A 26,525-nucleotide genomic window follows, 5' to 3' on the forward strand; every position below is an offset into this window, starting at 1 on the left:
CTCTTTCAGAGCATCTAATCCAGCTGATCCACAATCAGTTACTATAATTCGTAAAAGGGAATCAAGTATCATCAGTGAATGGGTGAAAAAGTATCAGCGTCATTCTGTTTGACAAGTTAGATGTGACATCTGATAACGTTGAACCAATCCACATAAATAAGAGTAGGACATTTGTTATTTGTGTTGTTTGAAAAAGATATTGAGAATTTGGAAATATATGAAACAAACTAATATTGTCTGAGAGATGTAATTTGTATTTATTTGCATTGATGCTGGAGAAATTTTTATACAATGTAAAAAATTTACAGAACACAGATTTTTTATGGTAAAATCTTGAGCAAGGTCACTTAATTATTGAAAATGGCAGAGTACATAATGGTTGTTGAATATAACACTTAAATAAAGGAATGATAGAAATTGAAGCTACATTCACTGCTGCTCAATTTAAAACCAATTGAGTACATAAACAAGAACCAGGTATAGACAGAAATGTTTTACTGATGGGAACAGGAGTATTGCTAATCAGGCAATTTGATGCCGAATAACCTATATTAAAGCTATTACCCTGAAATCACTGTACTGATACAGGAATTGAAACTCGGCTAATTCATCTAATCTTTGTCTCCAAGTTATTCTTATAAGAGATGCAGGTAAAGTGTTTTAATTTACATATAATTCATGAGCCATTATTCACATTAATTACTCAACTTTAAGAATTTAGCTGCAGTTCAATCAAGCGTCACTTTTTAAAAAATATATGGCACTTTTATTATAATAGTGCGGTTAAATGTAAAAAGACTCTCAATTCCACCTCCCCCCCTCCCCACCATCTCCCAGAATAGTTTTATTTCCAACTGGCATTGTACCTGTAACCTACCATGTAAGAAATGGAACACCAAGTGCATTACAAATAATTCAAAAGTGACAAAAATCATAATCTGCATTACATGTATTTGCTTCCAGTTACTACAGCTGGAGATTACTTTTACCCTCTGAAACTAATGCCCAAATTGGACAACTTAAATAATTGCAAAAATTATGGCTCATTTCCTCATTTAAAAAAATCTGATTGCATGTCATTATGTAAACCCCCCCCCCCCGCCATAATGAGCAATAAATAAAGGCTGCTTGAATTTAACTTATCTTACTGCTCCGAATTATTCATATTGCAGCAAGAGGAAAAGCATCACTAAAACATTCATTCGAATGCTGACTAAATAAATCCTCATAGGCTCTTTCAAGAACCAGCTTTTATAAAATCAGGAATGCAAATTTTTAGAACTCCAATGCAATGAAGTTGCAGCTTGAAGCAGAGAGAAAAAAATACTAAATATTTACAACAAATAAATCCAGTCTCTGCATCCTTTTCCGATATGGGGATAGCGATATTTCATCACCAAACAAAACCTGTTCTAGGAAATTTAGTCAAATGGCATATACCAATCACTTTTCAAAATAAACCAACAGTATTCATATACACATACATAATTGGGACCCGCATTTTCCTTAATATATTTCACACATTGGTATTGAAAATAGAATTCAATAACATATTTACATAAATATCAATCATAACATGAATGAATCAATTTTGATTATTCTATATGTATATAATTAGCTTTCTTGGTCAATGATATAAGAATTCTCCTTATCAATTCAGTCTATATATATATATATATATATGTATGTCCATAAAATCTCTTCTATTTCCGCATTCAGGCCATTTAATTTTTTAAAAGGTTACATGAAATATTCCTCTACTGGACTGAACTCAGCAGGAAAGAATGAATGGGCAGGAGGCAACATGTGGTAAGCATATTTTGTAATGTACAAAAGTCAATTCAAGTACACTCATATAATTGTTCCCTGGTTTATAACATTTATGTTCACATTTGTCTCAACAACCTGTGCAGCATGACCACATTTTATACACAAACCTGTGTAGTTGTGAACTTTCACAGTGATTAGTACAATCCTCCATAGTGGTTAGCTCCAACTGGTATTGTAGATTCCACAACCACGATGTACTGGGAATCAAGACAAATCTCAAATCATTCCTACATTGATCAAGTTGTCCATATTGGAAGAATGTGTGCTTCAGTATTTAATATGTATCTGTCCAGGCTGATTAAGTTAAACTCATCAGAAAAAAGGAGGAAGAAATATTTCAGTGTCTCTCCAAGGAAGAAGCTCTCCATTTTATCCCGGGGTTCAGGGTTTTCAGAATTCCGCACATTATTGATAGAAGTATAACCTCCTGTGTCAACCTGTGCAAAGTTAAAGCAACCCAATTAAAGGTGCCTTTGAAAGCTCTTCAACAGCTCAAAGGTACTTATGTCACCATATACAAGCCTGAGAGATACATTTTCTTGCAGGCACACTCAATAAATCCATAATAGAATCAACGTAGCTCCACCAACTGGGCATTCAACAGGAGAGAGGGAGGGGTAATAAATAGAGAACTTGAGATGAAGAGTCCTTGAAAGTGTGTCCATAGATTATTGGAACATTGCAGTGGGGCAAGTAAATTTATGCCCTTTGGTTCAAGAGCCTGATGGTTGAGGCTATAAATTATTGCAATTATAAACCATTAAACTCTAGACTAAGAATCAGTAACAGGTTTACTATCACTAGCATATGTCATAAAAATTGTACTACTGCTGCAAAGACAATGCAATACATAATAGGAAAATGAGAAATTACATCAAGTGTGTATATAATTTAACATGTATATTAAATAGTTAGTTAAAAAATAGAGATAGTGACATAGGGTTCACTGTCCATTCAGAAAACAGATGGCAGATGAGAAGAAGCTGTTCCTGAATCATTGAGTGTGCACTTTTAGGCTTCTACACCTCTTTCTTGATGGCAGCAATGAGAACAAGGTGATAGAAGCCCTTAATGATGCTCCTTGAAGATGTCCAAGACACCACTGAGGCTAGTGCCCAAGATGGAGCTAAGTTTACAACTCTACAGCTTATTTCAATTCTGTACAGTAGCCCCCCGCCCCCACATTAGATGGTGATGAAGCCAGTAAGAATCCTCTCCACAGTACATCTGTAGAAATTTGGTGACATGCCAAATCTCCTCAAACTCCTAGTAAAATATAGTGGTGCCTGTTGTGCCTTCTTTGTAGCTTCATTGCTATATTGAGTCCAATATATGTTGACACCCAGGAAATTGAAGTTGCTCACTCTTTCCACTCATCCCTCTGAGGACTAGTGTGTGTTCCCCTGTCTTACCTTTGCTGACATCCACAATCAGTTCTTTGGCCTTACTGACATTGAGTGCAATGTTGTTGCTGCGACACCACTCAACTAGCTGATATATCTTGTTCCTGTATGCCCTCTTGTTACCATCTAAAATTCTGTCAACAATAGTTGCATCGTCAGCAAATTTATGCATGGCATTTGAGCTCTGCCTAGCCACACAGTCATGGGTGTAGAGAGAGTAGAGCAGAGCAGTGGGCAAACACACATCCTTGAAGTGAAACATTGCTGAATTTCAGGGAGGTGGATATGTTCTTTCCAATCCATACTGATTGTGGTCTTTTGGTTAGGAAGTTGAGGATCCAGTTGCGGAGGGAGGTACAGAGGCCCAGGATCTGGAGCTCTTTGTAGGAACTGTAGGAATGAATTGTGTTAACAACTGAGCTAGAGTCAATAAATGGCATTCTGACGTGGATATTTGTATTGTCCAGGTGATCCTAGGCTGCATGAAGAAGAGCCAATGAGATCACATCCACCCTAGACCTTTTGTGGCAATAGGCAAATTGCAGTGGGACAAGGTTCTTGCTGAAATGGGAGTTAATTCTAGCCACAACCAACTACTCAAAGCACTTCATCACTGTAGATATGAGTGCTACTGATAATAGTTAAATCAGCTCACTCTGCTTTTGCCTCAATCAAGAGAAAATCTGTGGATGCTGGATATCCAAGCAACACCCACAAAATGCTGGAGGAACTAAGCAAGCCAGGCAGCATCTATGGAAAGCAGTTGACGTGTCGAGCCGAGACCTAACAGCAAACTGGAGAAAAAAAAAATTCAACTAATTTTAAAAGGTGGTGGAGGAGAGGAGAGAGAGAAACACAGTGATGGGTGAAACTGGGAGGGGGAGGGGGAAGTAAAGAGCTGGGAAGTTGATTGGTGGAAGAGATACTGGGTCGGAGAAGGGGAATCTAATAGGAGAGGACAAAAGACCATGGAAGAAAGAAAAGAGGTATGGAGTACCAGAGGTAAATGATGGGCAGGCAAGAAATTCCCCATCCCCTTTTCCCCCTCTCACTTCATCTTCTTGCCTGCCCATTACCTCCCTCTGGTGCTCCTCCCTTTTCCTTCTTCCATGGCCTTCTGTCCTCTCCTATTGGGTTCCCCTTCTCCGGCCTTGTATCTTTCACCAATCAACTTCCCAGCTCTTCACCCCACCCCTCCCAGTTTCACCTATCATCTTGTGTTTCTCCCTCCCCTTGCCACCCCCACCTTTTAAATCTACTACTCACTTTTTTTCCTCCAGTTCTGCTGAAGTGTCTCAGTCTGAAACATCGATTGTACTCCTTTTCCATAGATGCTGTCTCGCTTACGGAATTCCTCCAGCATCTGGTTCATGTCACCGTGCTCTTCTTGGGCACGGCATGATTATTGCCCTTTTGAAACAGGTGGTATCTTCTGACTGTCACAATGAGAGATTAAAAATGTCTTTGAATACCCCCATCAGTTGGTTGGCACAGATGTTCAGAGCTCTGCCAAATACTCCATTGGGGTCTGTCGCCTTGTGAGGGTTCATCCTCTTGAAAGACAACCTGACATCAGTCTTGGAGACAGATCACAGGGAATCCTCACAGCTGTAGTCTTATTCTGCCTTTCGAAGTATGTGTAAAAGGCGTTGAACTTAGGCAGCATTGTGACATCACTGCCATTCATGATAGGTTTCGCTTTGTTGGAAATAATGGCCTGCAAACCCTGACTTGCATCCAATTCCACTAATACTACATTGTAAATTATAATCATTCACAAGACAAGGATAATCAGTTTGCATATGCTACTATGGCACTAGTGACTTGTCATCTGCAAGGAGTTTATACCTTCTCCCCATGACTGCATGGAGTTCCTTTAGATGCTCCAGTTTTGTCCCGCATTACAAAGATGTACAAGTTAGTATGTTAATTGGTCACATGGGCATAATTGGGTGATGTGGGCTTGTGGGCCGAACCAGCCTGTTATCATGCTGCATCTAAATCTAAATGATACCAATGCCATGGATATTTGATAGCCAGCTGAGAGGAGAGATGGACCTGATTTAATGTGTTAATCAGAAGGCTATAAAACCCTAGCCCAGTTGCTATAAGCAGCGTGATAGGGCTCCTTCACCTCAAAGCTGTTCACTAAGCTGGCAGCACTAACAAACTAGTGGATTTCTCGAATTTAACCGCACCTGTGTGACCGCAAAAAGAAAATGTCATTTTAGATAGTTCTGTTAGCTATGTTAGCAATACTTACTGTGATTATTGTGTTAGTTCTGGACCCACACTAATACACAAGCCAGTGCTTTAACAGACAAAAAATGCCACACATTCAACCAGCAGAGACAGAAGTGGCTATTGGAAATGGTGAGCCTATTAGTAAAGCAGTGTCACATAACCTCAATAAAGAATATTAGACCTATCAGACAAAAAGCAAGCCCTTGGAGGAATTTAGTGGGTTAAGCAGCATCTGTGGTGGGAAACAAACAGTCAACATTTCAAATTGAGACCCTACATCTGGATTGAAAAACAGTAAAGTGTAAGGGTAATGGGAAGGGGTGGCGCTAGAGCTGGTGGATGATGGGGAGATTCAGGTGAGAAGGGGAGCTAGGCAGATAGGGAGGAAAGGTGGAAATTATGACAGAGGCTCGCAGGTGATAGGTGGAGGTAACAAAGGGCTGTAGCTGATCAGACAGAGTCTGATAAAGAATGGTGAAGCATGGAACCAAATAATGGGGAAGGCATATAGGAACAGTGGGGAAGGGGACCCAGGGATGATGGAGTGGGTGAAGGGGGAAAAACAACTGGATGAATTGAGGCCGAAGGTGTAGGCTGTGTGCTCTTCATGAACATTGAATTCTACAGTTACAGATAACCTGCACTCTGCCCCTTTCTCTTCTGATCTAGTCAAGTCCTCCTATACACACCCCACCCCCTTCTCAGTCCAGTCATCCAGTTCCTTTACCCTCCCCAACTGACCCCTTCTCCCATCACTGACTCTCTCCTCCTCTTGGGTTCCATTAGGTTTATATTGTGACTACTGGGGAAAAAATAACCAGATGAAAAGATTGGATAAAATGGGGTATTTTTGGAATTGTGGTGTTGACAGGGGCCTTAACTGAATACCCTCAGTTCATCAGTTGGTTTCTGAAGTCAGTCCTAGACTCCCAGTTTTTACCCCTCATAGGCTTAAGGATTAATGTGGACTATTGGCATCAGGAAGTACTACCCTTCAGTTATGAAATTACTAAGTATGGCTGTGTAAACAAAGACAAAAGGCAATCACATGCACAAGCGATGGGGGGGGGGGGGGGGGAGTGACCACTGCAGCTATGCATTGTACTCTACAGAAGTGTGAAATGTCCTAGGTGGAGGTTACAAGGTAATTGCTAGAAGGTAACAATAGACAAGTAAGTCATGCATTAGAAACTCTAGATTGGTTACCTGCGAAAAGTTTTGGCACCAGCAAGATTTACATTTTAAAAAAAAGGCATGGTACATTTATGACAGCAGAGTGGCTCTTCAACCTCAAAAAGAACATCAAAGTTTTTAGAACATTACTTTGGGAGGTGTACAGTATTAAGCCTCAGTGCTATCACTTTGTTTCTATAACTAGAAAGCCCATGCCCCTATCCCTTTATAGAAAAAGACTGAGTGTGAGATAGGACAAGGGAAACCTTACTATAATTGTACAAGGCTGTGAATTTTCTGCCATTTAAGAAAATTGATGCAAGGGCAAGTTGAAATTTTGTTCATTGTTAAAGACCTATGTAGCTAATCACTGAAAAGAACTTTAAACTTTGTACTCAACATAATTGCAATTTCTTAAAGATGCAGAAAAGTGATATTTTTATTAATCATGGTAATTACAAAAGAGTTAGCATATTTATTTTAGAAGCTGGGGAAAAGCTTAAACATTTCTTTAAACCCATTTAGATTATGCTATTAAATCATGAGGGAGTGAGGGAAGTATTGAGTACAGGAGTTGAGATACAGAAGTTGTATAAGGCATATACCTACCTACAGAAAAGATGTAAATAAGATTGAAAGAATATGGAGAAACTTTCCAAGGATGTTGCTAGGACTAGAAGACCCCAGTTAGAAGATTGAATAGGTTAGAACTTTACCCCTCAATCTTCTATGTTCGAGGGAATAGAGTTAGGGTAAATGCAAGCAGGTTTTTTCCTGAGGTTAGGTGACACAACTAGAGGTCATGGGTTAAAGGTGAAAGGGGAGAAGCTTAAGGGGAACATGAAGGGAAGTGATTTCCCACAGGCTAGTGAGAGTATGGAATAAGCTGCCAGCGCGTGGTGGATGTGGGGTTAATTTCAATGTTTAAGAGGTACATTGATGGGAGGGATAAGGAGGGGTATGGTCCTGGTGCAAATCAATGGGACCAGCCAGTTTAAATGATTTGGCACTGATTAGATAGTGCCTAGTTCTGTGCTGTCATTTTCTATGATTCTACACCTTAGTAAACATCATGATGCTTCACTGTTTACACATGCCTCAGTACACCTGGATTCCACAATATATTTCTATCTAGGAATATAATTAGCTTGGTTTGCAGGCACTTAGGTTAAGATCTACAATTGTTATAGGGCTTGCTGCCTGACCAGGAAGCAAGATACTAGCTGACAGACTTATCCGCTCATAGAAAGCCACATGACCTGAAAGCAATTTTTCATCCTAAAATTAAATCACACTATACTTACCCGGGTATATTTATTAAAGTTTTGAAACATCTCCCAGCCCCAGTCCTGGTATTTCTTATCTCGTGTGAATCTATACATGTAGAAAAGGCTTTCTACCGTCTCTGGTCTTAAGAGGTTATGTCTGTCTGCAGGCTACCAGAAAGACAGAGTTAATCAAAAACCATTAAAACTGCACACACATTACATCAAGGTATACTGTGTCATAGACCAGGTTTTGCAACCAACATCTTGTTTTTTTTTTATTTACACCCAAATGTTCATTCTAACCCAGTGGTGTGTGACCTTGTTGGCTTTACTAACTGACTGCAAAAAAATTCAATCCATATTTGCTTTTAATGTCAGTCATTCTTGCATGGAGGACAGTGAAATAAACTGCCAACATTCCAAAGCTGCAGCTCATTAATTTTCATTACATGGCATAACTGACTCATATTAAACTGTTCTAGAAAGAGTCAGTATCAAATAAACTTGGCAGTTAATTAATACCCCTTTTATTTGTCAACTGTACTGTACAGTATCACTGGGCACTGTTCATCATCACCAAAATACTTCCCAGTTAATGCACAGCAGCATTTTCACTGTTCACTGTCCAGAGCTGTTTGATATTCAGCTCATTTTATAGTCATTACGTAATGTGCAATTTTAAAAAAATCAAGAACTTTTTAAAATTCAATCTGATTGTGGACATTTGATTTAAAAAAAAGATAGCCCCAAATTCAAAAGGAATTGAATGTGAATTTATCTTATGAAATGCATACATCTCCAAAGGATCCTAAGTATTGTGCACTGTACTACAAATAAAATTCATGAGCAGCCCAACCCATAATTAGTAGTTACAATGTTACAAACTCAACCCTGATTTCCTGTACTGTCTGGAGTTTGCAAGTTCTGTGATCACTTGGGTTTCCTTTGGGTGCTCCATTTCCCTTCCACAACCCAAAGCAGAATGGGCCGTTGTAAATTGCCCATGCAATTACATACATACAGTGCCATGCAAAAGTTTGGGCACCCCGGTCAAAATTTCTCTTACTGTGTATAGCTAAGCGAGTAAAACATGACCTGATTTGCAAAAGCCATAAAGTTAAAGATAACACATTTCTTTAATATTTTAAGCAAGATTACTTTTTTATTTCCATCTCTTACAGTTTCAAAATAACAAAAAGGGAAAAGGGCCCAAAGCAAAAGTTTGGGCACCCTGCATGGTCAGTACTTAGTAACACCCCCTTTGGCAAGTATCACAGCTTGTAAACACTTTCTATAGCCAGCTAACAGTCTTTCAATTTTTGCTTGAGGGATTTTCTCCCATTCTTCCTTGCAAAAGGCTTCTAGTTCTGTGAGATTCTTTGGCCATCTTGCATGCACTGCTCTTTTGAGGTCTATCCACAGATTTTTGATGACGTTTAGGTTGGGGGACTGTGAGGGCCATGGCAAAGCCTTCAGCTTGCGCCTCTTGAGGTTGTCCATTGTGGATTTTGAGGTGTGTTTAGGTTCATTATCCTGTTGTACAAGCTATCCTCTTTTTATCATCAGCTTTTTTTTGAACAGACGGTGTGATGTTTGCGTCCAGAATTTACTGGTTCTTAATTGAATTCTTTCTTCCCTCTACCAGTGAAATATTCCCTGGGCCACTGGCTGCAAAACAAGCCCAAAGCATGATCGATCCACCACTGTGCTTAACAGTTGCAGAGGTGTACTTTTCATGAAATTCTGCAACTTTTTTTCTCCAAACATACCTTTGCTCACTGCGGTCAAAAAGTTTATTTTAACTTCATCAGTCCACAAGACTTGTTTCCAGCATGTATCAGGCTTGTTTAGATGTTCCTTTGCAAACTTCAGACACTGAAGTTTGGCCACAATTCAGTGCAGGGTGGATCGATCATGCTTTGGGCTTGTTTTGCAGCCAGTGGCATGGGGAACATTTCACTGGTAGAGGGAAGAATGAACTCAACTAAATACCAGCAAATTCTGGAAGCGAACATCACACCGTCTGTAAAAAAAAACACCGACGATGAAAAGAGGATGGCTTGTACAACAGGATAATGATTCTAAACATACCTCAAAATCCACAATGGACTACCTCAAGAGGTGCAAGCTGATGGATTTGCCATGGCCCTCACAGTCCTCCGACCTAAACATCATCGAAAATATGTGGATAGACCTCCATGCAAGGCGGCCCAAGAATCTCACAGAACTAGAAGAATAGGCAATGAAGAATGGGCAAAAATTGCCCAAACAAGAATTGAAAGACTCTTAGCTGACTACAAAAATCGTTTACTAACTGTGATATTTGCCAAAGGGGGTGTTACTAAGTACTGACCATTCAGGGTGCCCAAACTTTTGTTTTAGGCCCTTTTTCTTTTTTGTTATTTTGAAACTGTAAAGGACAGAAATAAAAAAAAGTAATCTTGCTTAAAATATTAAAGAAATATGTCATCTTTAACTTCATGCCTTTTGGAAATCAGGTCATCTTTTACTCGCTTAGCTACACAGTAACAGAATTTTTGATCACAGGTGCCCAAACTTTTGCATGCCACTGTAGATGAGGAGCAAAATCTGGAGAGAGATGATGGAAATGCGGAGAGAATAAAATAGAATTAGTGCAAATGGGTGCTTGATGGTCAGAATGAGTTTGGGGGTTTAAGAGCCTGTTTCTATGCTGTATTATTGTATCAATTAGCTGTTCATTGTACCTACCTTAACTTCAATGTCCTTTGTATTGTGTGGACTCAGATTGAAATGTACAATCTCTGGGCTTAACCCAGTTTCAATCTGTGTGTACATTTGGTAACAGGTTCCTATTAGTTCCTTGGCCAGTTCCATATGATCAGCACTGAGGCCATAATGAGCTCCTAAAGCGAGTGTCCCAGGGAGGAAACACACTAAATGATCCTTTAAGAAAATGAAAACTCAATGAAATCAGCTTACAACATAAACATCACTATTATAGACAATAGACAGTAGGTGCAGGAGTAGGTCATTCAGCCCTTCTAGCCAGCACCACCATTCACTGTGATCATGGCTGATCATAAACAATCAGTACCCCGTTCCTGCCCTCTCCCCATATCCCTTGACCCTGCTATCTGTAAGAGCTCTATCTAACTCTGTCTTGAATGCATCCAGAGACTTGGCCTCCACTGCCTTCTGGGAAAGAGCATTCCACATATCCACCACTCTCTGGGTGAAAAAATTTTTCCGCATCTCTGTTCTAAATGGCCTACCCCTTATTCTTAAACTGTGGCCTCTAGTTCTGGACTCACCCATCAGCGGGAACATGCTTCCTGCCTCCAATGTGTCCAATCCCTTAATAATCTTATATGTTTCAATCAGATCCCCTCTCATCCTTCTAAATTCCAGTGTATACAAGCCCAGTCACTCCAATCTTTCAACTTATGACAATCCCGCCATTCCAGGAATTAACCTTGTGAACCTACGCTGCACTCCCTCAATATTAAGAATGCCCTTCCTCAAATTTGGAGACCAAAACTGCACACAATACTCCAGGTGGGGTCTCACCAGGGCCCTGTACAGCTGCAGAAGGACCTCTTTACTCCTATACTCAATTCCTCTTGTTATAAAAGCCAGCATGCCATTAGCTTTCTTCACTGCCTGCTGTACCTGCATGCTTGCTTTCATTGACTGATGTACAAGAACACCTAGATCTCGTTGTACTTCTCCTTTTCCTAACTTGACTCCATTTAGATAGTAATCTGCCTTCCTGTTCTTGCCACCAAAGTGGATAACCTCACATTTATCCACATTAAACTGCATCTGCCATACATTTGCCCACTCACCCAACCTGTCCAAGTCACCCTGCATTCTCATAACATCCTCCTGACATTTCACACTGCCACCCAGCTTTGAGTCATCAGCAAATTTGCTAAAGTTACTTTTAATCCCTTCATCTAAATCATTAATATATATTGTAAACAGCTGCGGTCCCAGCACCGAACCTTGTGGTACCCCACTGGTCACAGCCTGCCATTCCGAAAGGGACCCGTTAATCACTACTCTTTGTTTCCCATCAGCCAGCCAATTTTCAATCCCTGTCAGTACTCTGCCCCCAATACCATGTGCCCTAATTTTGCCCACTAATCTCCTATGTGGGCCTTTATCAAAAGCTTTCTGGAAGTCCAGGTACACTACATCCACTGGCTCTCCCTTGTCCATTTTCATAGTTACATCCTCAAAAAACTCCAGAAGATCAGTCAAGCATGATTTTCCCTTCATAAATCCATGCTGACTTGGACTGATCCTTCTACTGCTATCCAAATGTGTTGTAATTTCCTCTTTTATAATTGACTCCAGCATCTTTCCCACCACTGACGTCAGGCTAACCGGTCTATAATTCCCTGTTTTCTCTCTCCCTCCTTTCCTGAAAAGGGGGACAACATTAGCCACCCTCCAATCAGTAGGAACTGTTCCTGAAACTACAGAACATTGGAAAATGATTACCAATGCGTCCACGATTTCTAGAGCCACCTCTTTAAGTACCCTGGGATGCAGATCATCAGGTCCCGGGGACTTATCAGCCTTCAGACGCAACAGTCTATCCAACACCGTTTCTTGCCTAAAATAAATTTCCCTCAGTTCATCCTTTACCCTAGTTCCTTTGGCCACTATTACATCTGGGAGATTGTTTGTGTCTTCCCTAGTGAAGACAGATCCAAAGTACCTGTTCAACTCATCTGCCATTTCCTTGTTCCCCATAATAAATTCACCCGTTTCTGTCTTCAATATATATATATATCCTTGAGATTCATCTTCTTGCAGAAAGCATTTATGTAGAGCAGCATTAATGGAGAGAAACAGGAGCAAAAGAAAAATAGAAGCCAAATCTCTACCTGATATTGAGTACCTCCTTAAGACTCCATTCGCATTTCCTAACCTTCCCTTCTCTCATTTAGTCTTCAGGATTTCATCCACAGACCTTTTCTTCACAACCCATTTAATCTGTATCCCTCAATACCTTCAGCTTTTCTCATTTGTGATGCAAAACCATTAACTGGAAATGCAGCATTAGTAATAAAGGTGGACAGATTCAACCTAAAATCAAAATTTATTAAACATCTTCTATACGCAAATTACAGACGCGCAGACAAATATGCTGCTTATTCACAAAACTAGAGCAAGGATAGGCTATGACAATTTTTCAAATGCTATCTTGACAATAAACATAATTTTGACAAGGAATTCAATCTGTCCCAGCAACTCTCAAAGTAAATAAAGTTGCCTTCAGCATAGCTGCCAAGAACCACTGCAACTATGATACCTACAATTTAAGTATAGTTTTCCAGCTATTACAGTATTTCTTAATTTGGAATCTGACAGAATAGCAAGTACATCCTGGAGGTAACGATTAATTGGTAATCTTTCAATTTTGACAAGAAGGTAGAGATCACGGAGAGAAATTCATGACATGTATATATCAGTTCACTGTAAGAAGTGCTGAACTCTGCATGTTAAAAGTAAACATAATTACCATTTACAAACCTTTGGAATGAACGGCAATCTATGGGAGTGCACTAGGCATTTCTGAAATTCAACCAAGCCTGCACTGTGAATTAGCAACGAAGAGACAGGAAAATTGTTTCATTTCAGCCAATTGGACCAGAATTACCTTTTCCTCTACCCTACTCCCATTTCTCTGTTATGAAAATGCCTCCTTCCCTACAATGAACAATGACCACTGGAAGTATACTCTGGTGAAGCATGCCCTCTGGACTAGAACATCCTCCCAAAATAATCTGAAGTTATAAACTAGAGGGAGAGAGAAAAACAAGTTCATAACCTTATACCAGTAGTGGCCAGTTCAAACAAAAAGAAAAATAAAAAAGGGAAAATGATGGGAAGACGCAGGACAGACAGCATCTATGAAAGAGAAATATCAGAGGTCTGAACCTTTTTGTTCGAACTGGGAAAAGAGCTGGTAGTAAATTTTAAGTTGCAGAAAAGGTAGCTCAAGAAATTAACAGGACAAAGGTCATATCTGTCTTAGGGCATGACCAGCAGATTAGGATCTACCAATGGACACAGAAACCAATTAGGCCAACATCTGAAGTGCACTTCAGGCAGAAAAAGCCACTTCTTACACAGAGAGCAAGCTGGAAAATTTGATATCGTTCAGAAGTCTGTGCTGTGCCCAGATGGAAGATGAGCAAAGTGAATTGCTAGAATTCTATTCCAAGGGCGGAGGCTAACATATCATTAGATGCATTCTGGGTAGAGCTATATAATTATTGAAAAATCACAGAATTAAGAGTTATGGAAAATGGGCATAGAAGAGGTGGTGAGGCATGGATCAGCCATCATCATATTGAATGAAGGACCAACATAATTTCCCTGGCTAAATGAAGGCTAACACCACAAATGATTTCTTCACCATCCTATGTGCTGCCACCTTCAAGAACTTTGAACCTGTACACTATGTGCCCTCTGTTCCTCAGTAATTTATCACTTATTGTACGTAGCCAGTCTTCTACTTCAAATCCCAGCACGCATCTCTTTGCACTATCAAGACTAAATTCCATCTTGCATTGCCCTGCTGAACTTAGAAATATCATCTCACGTCTATGCCAGTAACTCACTACCGTCATGGCCAATATTTGTGCTATCCCAAACTTACGAAGTATACTAGCTCCTCCAATAACAAGTGATAAATGTACATCACCATCAGTAGGAGTTCCAGTACTGATCTCAATGGTATACCACTGGTTACAGGCTTACAATCACTAAACGATCCTCAACCATCACTCTGCCTTTATCGAACCATGTGAAAAAATTTGTCGTTAATACATGCCCAATGTAGATTCAAGGAGGGCAACAATTCAATACCGCTTGTGGATGTTCCAAATGTATCAGAAATCTGAGAATATTCTCATCTGTATAAATTAATTTGCAATACGTGTATTTCATGGTATCTGTTGATAGTAAGGTGCTGAATAAGTATACTAACACAAGCTTATCTACCTTCAGACCTTTCAGTTTCCCAAGAACCATTTCCCTAGTAGTGGCAACTTCACTCATTTCTGTCCCGTAACACTCTCGAACTTCTGACATACTGCTAGTGTCTTCCACAGTGAAGATTGATGCAAAATACTTATTCCAATTGTCTGCTTTTTCCTTGCCCCCACCCCAAATTACTATCTCGCCATTATTTTCTAACAGTCCAATATCTATTCTCGCCTCTCCTTTACACACCTGAAGAAACTTTTGGTATTCTCTTTAATATTATTGGCTGGCTTAGCTTCATATTCCATCTTTTCCTCCTTTGAATTTTTTAATTGCCTTCTGTTTTTAAAAAGCTTACCAATCCTTTAACTTTGCACTAATTTTTGCTCTATTATATGTCCTCTGTTTGGCTTTTATGTTGGTTTAACTTCTCATCAGCCGCAGTTGTGTCATTTTGCCTTTAGAATACTAATCCTTCTTTGGGATGTATCTATCCTGTGCCTTCCAAATTGCTCCCAGAAATTCCAGCCATTGCTGCTCTGCTGTCATCCCTGCTAGTGCAAATTTTCAATCAATTTTGGCTAGGTCCTCTTTAGTGCCTCTGTAATTCTGTTTATTCCACTGTAATAAACAGTAATAACAGTACACTGTAATAATGGTACATCTGACTTTAGATGCTCAGATTTCAGGATGAATTCTATATTATGATCACTGGCCGCTAAGGGTTCCCTTACCTTAAACCCCCTAAACAATTCTGGTTCATTCTACAAATTCTCTCTCTCTCGGAATTCTGCACCAACCTGATTTTTCCCAATCAGGGAACTTGATTGGGAAAATGAAATCCCCCATGACTATCTTAATATTGCTTTTTTGACATGCATTTTCTGTCTACCATTCTAATTTGTTGACCATATCTTTGCTACTGTTCAGAGGTCTGTATATAACTCCCATCAGGGTCTTTTTACCCTCGCAGTTTCTTAGCTCTACCCACAACGATTCTGTACTTTCTGATTCTAGGTCACCTCTTTCTAATGATTTGATTTCATTTATTAACCAACAGAGCTACCCACCCCCTCTGCCTGTCCTTTCGCTACAATATGTATCTTTGGATGCAAACTCCCAACTATAATCATCCTTAACCTACGATTCAGTGATGCCAACAATGTCATACAGGTCAGTCTGTAACTGTGCTACAATTGACCTTATTCCGTATAGTGCATACATTCAAATATAACACCTTCAATCCTGTGTTCATCACTTTTTTTGATTTTTGTCCCCTTTTTACATTGCAACTCATCTGGTTGACTGCAATTTTACCCTATTATCAGACTCTCCTTGCTAGCAGTCTTACTACACTGCCTCTGTTTGTAAACCAACTACCCCATCCTCAGCCCTATCACTCCAGTTCCTAAGCAACACACACAAAATGCTGGAGCAACTCAACAAGCCAGGCAGCATCTATGGAAAAGAATAAACAGTCAACTTTTTGGGCCGAGATCCTTTATCAGGACTTAGAAAAGAGTAAACATTCAGCACTTTGGATTGAGACCCCCACTCTGGTTCCTATCCCCCTGTCAAATTAGTTTCAACTCTCCTGAACATCTCTAGCAAAACCTGCCCTCAAGGATATTGGTCCCCCCTCAGGTTCAGGTGTAACCTATTCCTTTTGTACAGGTTGTATCTTCCCCAGAAGAGATGCCTGTGTTACACAAATCTAAACCCCTGCCCCCTCCAGCAGTTCCTCAGCCATACATACATCTGCCAAATCATCCTATTCTTACCCTCACTGGTGCATGGCATAGGCAGCAATCCAGAAAATACTACCCTGGAGATACTGCTTTTCAGCTGCCTACCCAGCTCCCTAAAATCTCTCCAAGACCACCTCAGTGAATGTTTTTGATGTCAGTATGTACTAAGACTTCTGGCTCCTTACACTCCCCTTTCAGATGCTGTAGACCCAACCTGAGATATCCTTGATCCTGGCATCTGGGAGGCAATATACCATCCGGGTATCACAATCACATCCACAGATTCTTGTCTCTACTCCTCTGTGGAATCTCCTAATTGAACTGCAGTACTCTAGACCTCTCCTTTCTCCTGATCCTCAGTGCCAGATGCCCAGTTGCTGCAGCTCCATTCCATCCCCCGGTATTTTATACCCCTCAACAGTATCCAAATTGGGGTGAGCCATGGTGGTACTCCGCACTGGCTGCCCATTTCCCTTCCTTCTCCTTACAGTCACCCAGTTAACCTGCTTCCTGCAACCTAGGGATGACTACCTCCTTGTAGCTTCTATCTAATTACAGCCTCAGTCTTCCATATGAGCCAAAGGTCATCGGGCTGCAGCTCAGTGCATCTGGTGCAGATGTCGTTATCTAGGAAGCTGGAGGTCTCCCAGAGTTCTCACATCTCACACAAAGAACAAAACACTGCCTCTGTGCTCTAATAGGAGGAATGAAGAATAAAGAAGATTATCAGATCCCTACCTCACCCAAGTCTGATGAGCCAAGGCCATTCCAACATTAGCCCTTTCACTCTATAGCCGCTTCACTTGCCCGTCTTATTTTTATTTGCCCTTTCTAATGAATCCTGTTGACCAACTGGGTGCAGCCCAACTCCGATAACTGCTGCGAAGCACTGCCATTTTTAATCTTCAAATGTGGACCTATTTGAAATTGCCACTTCTTGAGCCCCTGCTCACTGATTGCACCCAATCCTACTCTGAAAAGCTGACATGAAGTACTCGCTTTATTAATCTTCAATCACAGACCTATGTAAAATTGTCACTTCTTTTCATGCTCCTACTCACTGATTGGGCATAGTCCAACTCTAAACTGCCACAAAGCACTGCATTTTTTAAATCTTAAATCATGGATCTATGTGAAATTGTCATTTCTCATAGACTGACTGGGTAGAATCCATCTCCTGGACCAGATAGTCTACACCTCAGGGTTCTGAAAGAGGTGGCTGAAGAGATTCTGGAGGCATTAGTAATGAGCTTTCAAGAATTAATAGATTTTGGCATGTTCTGGAGGACTGTAAAACTGCAAACATCAATCCTCTCCAAGAAGAGAGGCAAAAGGAAGGAAATTGTAGGTCTGTTAGTCAGACCGCAGTGGTTGGGAAGATGTTGGAGTCAACTGTTAAGGATGTGGTTTCGGGGTACTTGGAAACACATGATATAATAGGCCGAAGTCAGCAAGATTTCTTTAAGGGAAAATCTTACCTGACAAATCTGTTGTATTCCTTTGAAGAAATAACAAGCAGGCTAGACAAAGGAGAATCAGTAGATGCTATGTACGTGGATTATCAGAAGGCCTTTTTGAGGTGGCTTAATATGTTACAAGCCCATGGTATTACAGGAAAGTGACTAGCATGGATAGAAAATTGGCTGATTGGCAGGAGAAAATGAGTGGGATTAAAAGGAGACTTTTCTGGTTGGCTGCTGCTGACTAGTGGTATTCCACAGGGGCTTATGTTGGAACTGTTTCCTTTTACATTATATGTCATACACTATATGGATGATGGGATTGATGGCTTTGTGGCCATGTTTAAGGACGATATGAAAATAAGTGGAGGGGCAGGTAGTGTTGAGGATGCAAAGAGGCTACAGAAGGAGTTGGACTGGGAGAATGGGCAATGAAGTGGGAGATGGAATACAGTGTTAGGAGGTGTATGGTCATGCTCTTTAGCAGAGAAAATAAAAGCTTAGAGTATTTCCTAATAGAGAGAAAATTTTAAAGATCTGTGTTGCAAAGGGACTTGGGAGTCCTCATGCAGGATTCTCTGACGGTTAATTTACAGACTGAGTCAGTGTTGAGCAAAGGAAATGCAATGTAACCATTCATTTCATGAGAACTAGAATATAAAAGCAAGGATGTAATGTGGAGGCTTTATAAGGCACTGTGAGCAGTTTTGGGCCCCTTATCTACAAAAGGATATGCTGATATTGGAGAGGGTTCAAAGGAGATTCACAAAAACGATTCCAGGACTGAAAGGCTTATGATATGAGGAGTGTTCGTTGGCTCTGGGCCTGCACTCACTGGAATTCAAAAGAATGGGGAGGGGGTTCTCATTGACATCTATCAAATGTTGAAAGGCTTCGATAAGAGTGGATGTGGAGAGAATGTTTCCCGTGGTGGGGAGTCTGAGACCAGAGAACACAGCCCAGAATAAAGGAATGCCCATTTAGAATGAAGAGGAGGAGGAATTTCTTCAGCCAGAGAATGGTGTATCTGTGGAATTTGTTGCCACAGGTGGCTCTGGGGGCCAAGTCATACAGTAGAGCTTGATAGATTCTTGATTACTCAGGGCATAAAGGCGGAGATTGGAGTTGGGAGGGAAATGGATCAGCCATGATGAAATGGTGGAGCAGAGTCAATGGGCCAAATGGCTTAATTCTGCTTCCATGACTTATGGTAAGCAACCCTGAAACTGTAGCAACACTGACATGTGGAAACACGAAATTAAATTCCCACCACATGTCAAAAAAACACTTTAGATTGTCATTTATCAACTTTTCCAACATTAAAATATTTGTTCTGCAGTCCTAGGTCCACAAATAATATAAAGCTGTAGTTACAAAGTTTTGTTAGTACACATCAAGTCACTCAAGTTTTACAGGAATAAAGCTCAGGTCTTTTTTATTCTGTCACCTGGTGACACAAATCAAAACCACACATTTTGAAAATAGCTATAATTAACTATACAAGCAAAGTTAACTATACTACTTCCCTGAAAAAGCAGTGAAGAAATACATCAACAATAAATGTATAAAATTCTCAGAATCAGTTCTACATGGAAAAATTTATTGATGTACAGTAGAATTAGGTTAAGCAGCATAAAGTGCAAGTTTACTGAAAGACTTGCAAATTAATTAGATAAACTTAGTAGATCTTGAGTAGGTAGCTTTCCTTATCTATTTGGTTTGTGTACAAGAACATGCAATTAACATGACAAGGTCATTAAAACAAGGTGTTGTTTTCTTGGAATTAATTACTGGACCATTGTCTCATTGTACAAATCAACACCGATTTGAATTCATGTGAAATGCAGATTTTCCTTTTGTAATTCTGCTGTTGTGAATTTGCTTGCATGAGCCATCCATTCCAAATGGTCAGATCCTGCAACAGCATCTTCCATGATTTAACAGGCCAGAATGGCTCCAGCAGGCTAAGCTATCACTTCACTGATTGTCCTTAACAACTAGAAACAATGCCCATTCCTGTACTGTACCGTTCTGTTACAATGCTGTAAAACTGATAATCCAGCATGCTCAGGACTATGATGGAACAGCCCAAACTTCTGGAATGTTTTTTAATAGTAATATCTCAGCATATTTTAAACTTTCTTTTCTTAGATATTGCATTGCTGTATAATACATTTTCCAGTGAACCAGGTGAATCTAGTGTAGGCACTGGGGCCCCAGTATTTTGAAATGAGTGTGGCAAATATTTGCTGGTGAACCAATGCCAAATTCAGGGTTTCTGAACATCCAGAATGTGGATCAGAGTTTTACTGCAATGTACTCAATAAAATGTAACTATTAAAGCAATCCTTCTGTAACCTTCCCCAGAGAAGGAGCCCTTTAAAGAACTAACTGCTTTTAACAGCGCTACAATCACTGGTTTAAAAGCTTCAATGTACACTTATTATCAAAGTATACAGCCCTGAGATTCATTTTCCCACTGACACCATGAAACAAAGATACGCCATGGAACCCGTTCAAAGAAAAACAGCAAAATCCCAACACAAACACACAAAAAAAACTCACAAACATCACAATTTATCTAGTGACAGGCATCAAACTATGCCAATCATGCTCCAGTCTAATTTAGTGAAAGCTACTTACCATCTTTGGACTAAATTGATTATGGGACAATTCACCTACAAAGGTCAGTTTGTTTGGTTCTGACTTTCGAATCAAGTTCTTCTTAACACCTTCTACGGCCTGTACATAGTCTTCCAGCAAACTAACAAACAAAAAAAAAGTAAATTACAAATTTCACCTCACACAATTCAAGATGTTAATGTAAATTGTTAATGGTTTACAGCAGAATGATAGATACTGGTGAAACCTATACCCATGTAATTAGAAGTTAATTATTCCTCATTAGTAATAAACAGTAAAATTCCAATTGTTTGAGAATCCTCACTGTCCTGTAGTAGGCTCTTTCATTAGACCAGAATGTCAGCCGGAGACCAGAGTACAAGCTGAATCTGTGGCTAGAGCTGGGTTTAGGGTCAGGAAAGGGGAGGGTGGCTCAGCAGTCAGACCCAGGGTCTGGACTACCTTCTATTCCTCACTCCTGGGTTCACAAGCAAATGACACAAGTGAATTATATGAAAAAAATGAAATAAAAGTATATTTAATATAAAGGACGGCAACACTCAATAATCTAGAAAATCTGCTGGTGCGACACTGGTAAAATCCCAGGGTGCTGCATTATTGTTGATATACTGTAGCTGGTTTAGAAGCTACATCCATCCAGTGAAATTTAAACATCTGAGAAGAATGAAAATGGGAGGCAAATATTGGTTTTGAGAATGTCCTTAAAATTGTAAGTCTCACAGGCATTAAAAATTTTTGTAAATAATTCTGAAAGTAGATTATCAAAATTATGTAGGGAATTGTAAAAGTGTTACTTAAATTAAGGAAAAAATCAAACTGCATTTTACATTCTGTTGTTTGCTCTTGAATAAATTAATTTCAGAATCGTTAAATGCAAATGATTAAGTTCAAGAGCATGCCCAAACTAAATCATTCCAGCATCCACAAAGCCATCCTGAGAAAGTACTTCACAGGCTTTGAACCTGTTCCAACAGGTGCAGAGAAGTATTATAAAATTTATGATAACCTAACATTGGTGAAGCCAGACAGGCAGATGTTTCAGACTGTTAGATAGTATTTCTAATAATAGCTCAACATTCTTAATTCTGTCCTTTCAGATGTCACCTGGAATGAGAAATATTCCAGTAACCAGCTAAGCAGAAATGGGGGTGCAAGAACCAGGGTGCTGACAAATGGGAAGCAGGGAGGAGCAGGAATGGGGTGCCGCTGAACGGGAAGGTGGGTGGGAGGTGCTGGAACTGGGGTCCCAGCAAATTAAGAACGGGCAAGGGACAAACCAGGTTCCTGGTGAATAAGGTGGGGGGGGGGGGGGGAAGTGTGGGGTACAGCAAACATTACCTGGAGAACAAATGCCTAATCATCAGGACTTTGACTAGCCAGATAGTGGACTACAAGTTTTTCTGTTATTGCCAAACCACAACATTCGGTTTAATTTTTGATTCATTTATTTCTTGGATTTCAATAAAGAATGAAACGGCTTAAAATTTTACTAATACCTGCTGCTTTGTTTAGCTTGATTTACATTCTGTATTACTCACTCTGCCTCTTTTCTTCCTCCCTGGATCCACTGTTTAAGCAGATACTCATAATAGCTGTCAGCCCTGGCACCGAGTGTATAGACACCAAGGTGGGTAAATTGTCCAGTGTTAGTATTGATGAACATTGGCACCAATCCATCTTTCTTCCCTCCAAGTCTGTGAATATGCTTCATTACATCATCTACTGCTGTCTGTTTAAGAGGAGAAAGATTATTTGGGTACAGAGGAGTTGTCATAAATGTACAGATAAAAGAACATGTTCTGTTGGAAGTTATTTTGCACAAAAATCTAAATACTTTGAGATCCACCTAATACGAACACATGCTAAGCCAGGGGTTCAGAGAAAGCTTGCAACAGAATGAAAACACTCAGTGTCGGGAAATGTAAATATGGTGCTGTGCGTGTACAAGATAACAAATCAAAAGGACAAATAAAAAGCAAAAGTTAAAAATGGAAAAAAGCTAAAGAAAACAATTTACATTAATGCCTCAGTCAATGATTTGTTAATCATAATTTGTTAATGTTAAGACAAAAATAATTTGACACTCCTTCAAAAGGACATCTTAAAAGTCCTGATATAAAGAATACTACATCAACCTAATATCAAGGAACAGAAATAAAGATCTTTGGGGTACTGCATAAGGCATACAACAGACTGCAGTTTGAAAACAGAAGTACAATATTGGTTTGTCCTTGATAAATATAACTCAGTATTTTCTTTCTCCCATTTTCTTACGCCACAGAAGGCAACTTGGCCCATCTATCAAGAGTAACTCTCAGCTATCCCATTCTCCCACTTATTCTCTCTCAATGCCCATTCATTGTGATTCTCCTCCCCTTCACCCCACTAGGGGCTAATTAATCCATCAACCCTTTGGTTAAGAATGGTAGCAGGGTTAGTCCGTCAAACATCACTGATGGGGAAGTTACTAAAGGGATTTCTGAGGGACAGGACTACCAGCTTTTGAGTAGACAAAGTCTGATTAAGAGGAGTCAGCATGGCTTTGCATGTGGAAAGTATATCAGATGAACCTTTGATGAGATTTTTGAAGATGTAACCAGGAACGTAGATGAAAGTCGGGCAGTGAATATTGTCTATTTGGACTTCAGCAAGCCCCTCAACAAGGTCTTGCATGGTAGCCTGGTCTGGATGATTAGGTTCCATGGAATCCAGGGAGAGAATTGGCTCAGATGTAGGAAGCAGAGGGTGGTGGATGTAAGTTGTTTCTTAGAATGAAGTAGGTGACTTGTGGTGTGCCACTGACTTGCATATCTTTAGGATGTGGGAGGGACAAAATCCACAGACAATGCAATGATCCCAATTTTATGTTGTCTTTTTGCTTTTGTTTTAGAACACAGAACAGTACAGCACAGGAGCTTAGCCTTTGGCCCACATTGTTGTACCAAACCAATTAAATACCGTAGATTCCGGACTACAGAGCGCACCTGATTAAAAGCCGCACGCTCTAATTTTAGAAAGAAAATCAATTTTGTACTTGTACAAGCCGCACCAGATTTTAAGCCGCAGGTGTCCCACGTTGTAATATGAGATATTTACACAGAAAGATATTACACGTGAGGATTTTTTAACTTTTAATTAAATCCGTATGGTAACATAACCAAATACATATTGCAAATGCTTTTTTTCGAACAGTGCCTGTAACACAGCTACTTTTAAATATACCTACGTATCGGTAACACACAAATTACGTTGCGTATACTTTTTTACTGAACAGTGCACGAACAACATTCCAATATCTCCTAACGACTGGTAAAAAAAATATATATACTGCAGCCTACCAGGAAAAGTTATTGATCGCCTTTAACTTAAAAGCTGCATCATATGCTTTTCTTCGAGTGTTTTCCATGTTGATGAGGGTGAGTACAAATGACTGATTTACAATAATTTAATTGTGAAAGTGCGCTTGATTTATCGTACAATTTCATTGGACCTCTGTGAACTACTCATCAATTTTATTGGTCTTGCTATGATCCCAGCCCCCTCCTTTGTGAGAATCGCAAGAGCACCCGTCGAAGGGGGGGGGGGGGGGTCAGTAGACCCAGTCGGAGAGAGAGAGAAACGTGCTGTTACAAATCCCGTAACTGGAGAACTTACCAGCAAAGATAGAGAGGTCCGTTGAAGTCTGATGTCACTATTTTCAAACGTTTTTATTGATAAAGGGACACAAAAGTAGGGTTAATACAAACATTCAGAGACAATAGTCGCTGTTGTTATTCTGTATCCCTGGTGGGACCTGCAATTTGACACGTTTCTCTCTCTCTCCAACTGGGTCTACTGACCCCCCCCCCCCCCCCCCCCCCCGCACCTTTCGACGGGTGCTGTTGCGATTCTCACAAAGGAGGGGGCTGGGATCATAACAATACAAATTGCACGTTTCACCCGGGATACAGAATAAGGCGACAGCGACTATTGTCTCATGGAGACCACGTGAAAAGCCCTCGGGCAAGGTGGGCTGGCTGGTTAAGAGAGAGACTGCATCATCCCAACCTGATTGACACCTGCGACCCCGTGAGGAAGTATAAAGGACAGTCTCAGGGGGACAGCCCCTCAGACGCACTAAGAAGACACGAGAGGGTGGTCCCGCAGCAGCGGGAAGCCATTCTGAAGGAAGCCACGTGCGTTAGATTCCGGGACTGGAATCTGTGGCTGGAATCACAGGAAACCGCTTTTAACTAACATCGGGGAGAGGAAACCAACACTCCCCCGATTTTATGGAAGATTCATCAAGACTCGGCAAGTTCTTTCTCTTCTCCCCCAATCTCACTCTCTCGGTCGCCCCACGTGAAACCCAGCGATTTCCAACGGGCTGAGGCCGGCAGACTTTCTGAGTGACTTTTATATTTCCAACGGACAATCTATTAACCCCTAGGCAACAGCAGAGCTCACTTCTTAATGATGAGTATTACTATACCCGCGCTTTAGATTGAGTGTTGACGATGTGCACTATCTGAATGTATGTATTAACCCTACTTTTGTGTCCCTTTATAAATAAAACGTTTGAAAATAGTGACATCAGACTTCAACGGACCTCTCTATCTTTGCTGGTAAGTTCTCCAGTTACGGGATTCATAACAGTCTACTGTTACAAGGCAAAATGTTTTTGGCAGCATGAAAAAAAAACATGCATTTGCCGCACCGTAGTATAGGCTGCAGTGTTCAAAGCGTGGGAAAAAAGTAGCAGCTTATAGCCCGGAATTTACGGTAGGCCAAATGGTTAACTAAACTAATCCCTACACAATACATAACATCCATCTCCTTCCTTTTCCCTTACATCCATGTATCTACATAAATATTACTTAAAAATCCCTAATGTACCTGCCTCTACCACCACCCTGGGCAGCACATATCGGGCTCCTACCACTCTAAAAAAAACTCACAACTCACTCTCCTTTGAACATTCTCTCTCGCCTTAAATGCATCCACTCTAGTATTAGGCATTTGAACCCTGGGAAAAAGTCTATCTACTCTATCAATGCCTCTCATCTTATAAAGCTCTATCAGATTTCCCTTCAGCCTCTGCCATTCCAGAGAAAACAACCCAGGTTTGTCCAACCTCTCATCATAACACATGCCCTCCAATTCAGTCAGTATCCTGTTAAACCTCCAATGCACCCATTCCAAAGCCTCTACATCCTATAACAGGGCGACCAGATGTAGCCTGAGTTTTATAAAGCTGTAACATAATTTCCTAACTTTTGAACTCAATGCCTCAACTAATAAAGGCAAACATGCCATATGACTTCTTAACCACCCTTCACTTTCAGGGAGATATGAACTTAGACCACCAAATCCCTTTGCTCATCAAAACTCTAAGAATTTTGCCCTTAACAGTGTACTGTCTCTTTACATTTGACCTATCAAAATGCAATACTTCATATTCAGCCGGGTTAAACTACTGCTGTATTCTATGATAGTCTTCAATCCTATCCACACCACCAATCTTCGAATCATTCTCAAATTTACTAATCCACCCATTCATACTTTCATCCAGATCATTTATATACATCACAGACAGCAGAGGTCCCAGTGCAGATCCCAGCAGAACATCACAATCTCAGACCTCCAGCTAGAATAAGTTACTTCAACTATACGCTGTCTTCAATGGGCAAACCAATCCAAATGGCCAATTCACCATGGATCCCATGCATCTTTATTTTCTGGTTGAGCCTCTCATGAGAAACCTAGTCAAATGCCTTATAAAATTCACATAGT

The 26,525-nt window shown here is 40.3% G+C and overlaps 2 protein-coding genes across 9 annotated transcripts in view; one reads left to right on the top strand and one right to left on the bottom strand.

The window, feature by feature from the left end:
* dpp7 (dipeptidyl-peptidase 7) overlaps positions 1–146 on the top strand; it is a 63,521-nt gene extending 63,375 nt beyond the window's left edge. For all 3 annotated transcript variants that reach the window (XM_059994474.1, XM_059994475.1, XM_059994476.1), the window contains one exon: positions 10–146. In XM_059994474.1, coding sequence (XP_059850457.1) covers positions 10–112 — 103 coding nt within the window. In that variant the 3' untranslated portion in view covers positions 113–146. The remainder of the gene's footprint in view (positions 1–9) is intronic.
* A 119-nt stretch (positions 147–265) lies between these two features.
* Positions 266–26,525, bottom strand: part of LOC132407662 (endoplasmic reticulum mannosyl-oligosaccharide 1,2-alpha-mannosidase-like) — a 75,452-nt gene continuing 49,192 nt past the window's right edge. For 4 of the 6 annotated variants that reach the window (XM_059994479.1, XM_059994480.1, XM_059994477.1 and 1 more), the window contains exons 11-15: positions 22,292–22,482; positions 20,754–20,874; positions 10,649–10,843; positions 7,955–8,086; positions 267–2,267 (exon numbers count right to left, since the gene is read on the bottom strand). In XM_059994479.1, coding sequence (XP_059850462.1) covers positions 2,067–2,267; positions 7,955–8,086; positions 10,649–10,843; positions 20,754–20,874; positions 22,292–22,482 — 840 coding nt within the window. In that variant the 3' untranslated portion in view covers positions 267–2,066. Of the gene's footprint in view, positions 2,268–7,954; positions 8,087–10,648; positions 10,844–20,753; positions 20,875–22,291; positions 22,483–26,525 lie in introns of all 6 variants that reach the window. The other 2 variants (XM_059994482.1, XM_059994483.1) reach the window with 2 other exon arrangements.

The sequence above is a fragment of the Hypanus sabinus genome, chromosome 18 (genome assembly GCF_030144855.1).
Source record: "Hypanus sabinus isolate sHypSab1 chromosome 18, sHypSab1.hap1, whole genome shotgun sequence".
NCBI lineage: Eukaryota > Metazoa > Chordata > Chondrichthyes > Myliobatiformes > Dasyatidae > Hypanus > Hypanus sabinus.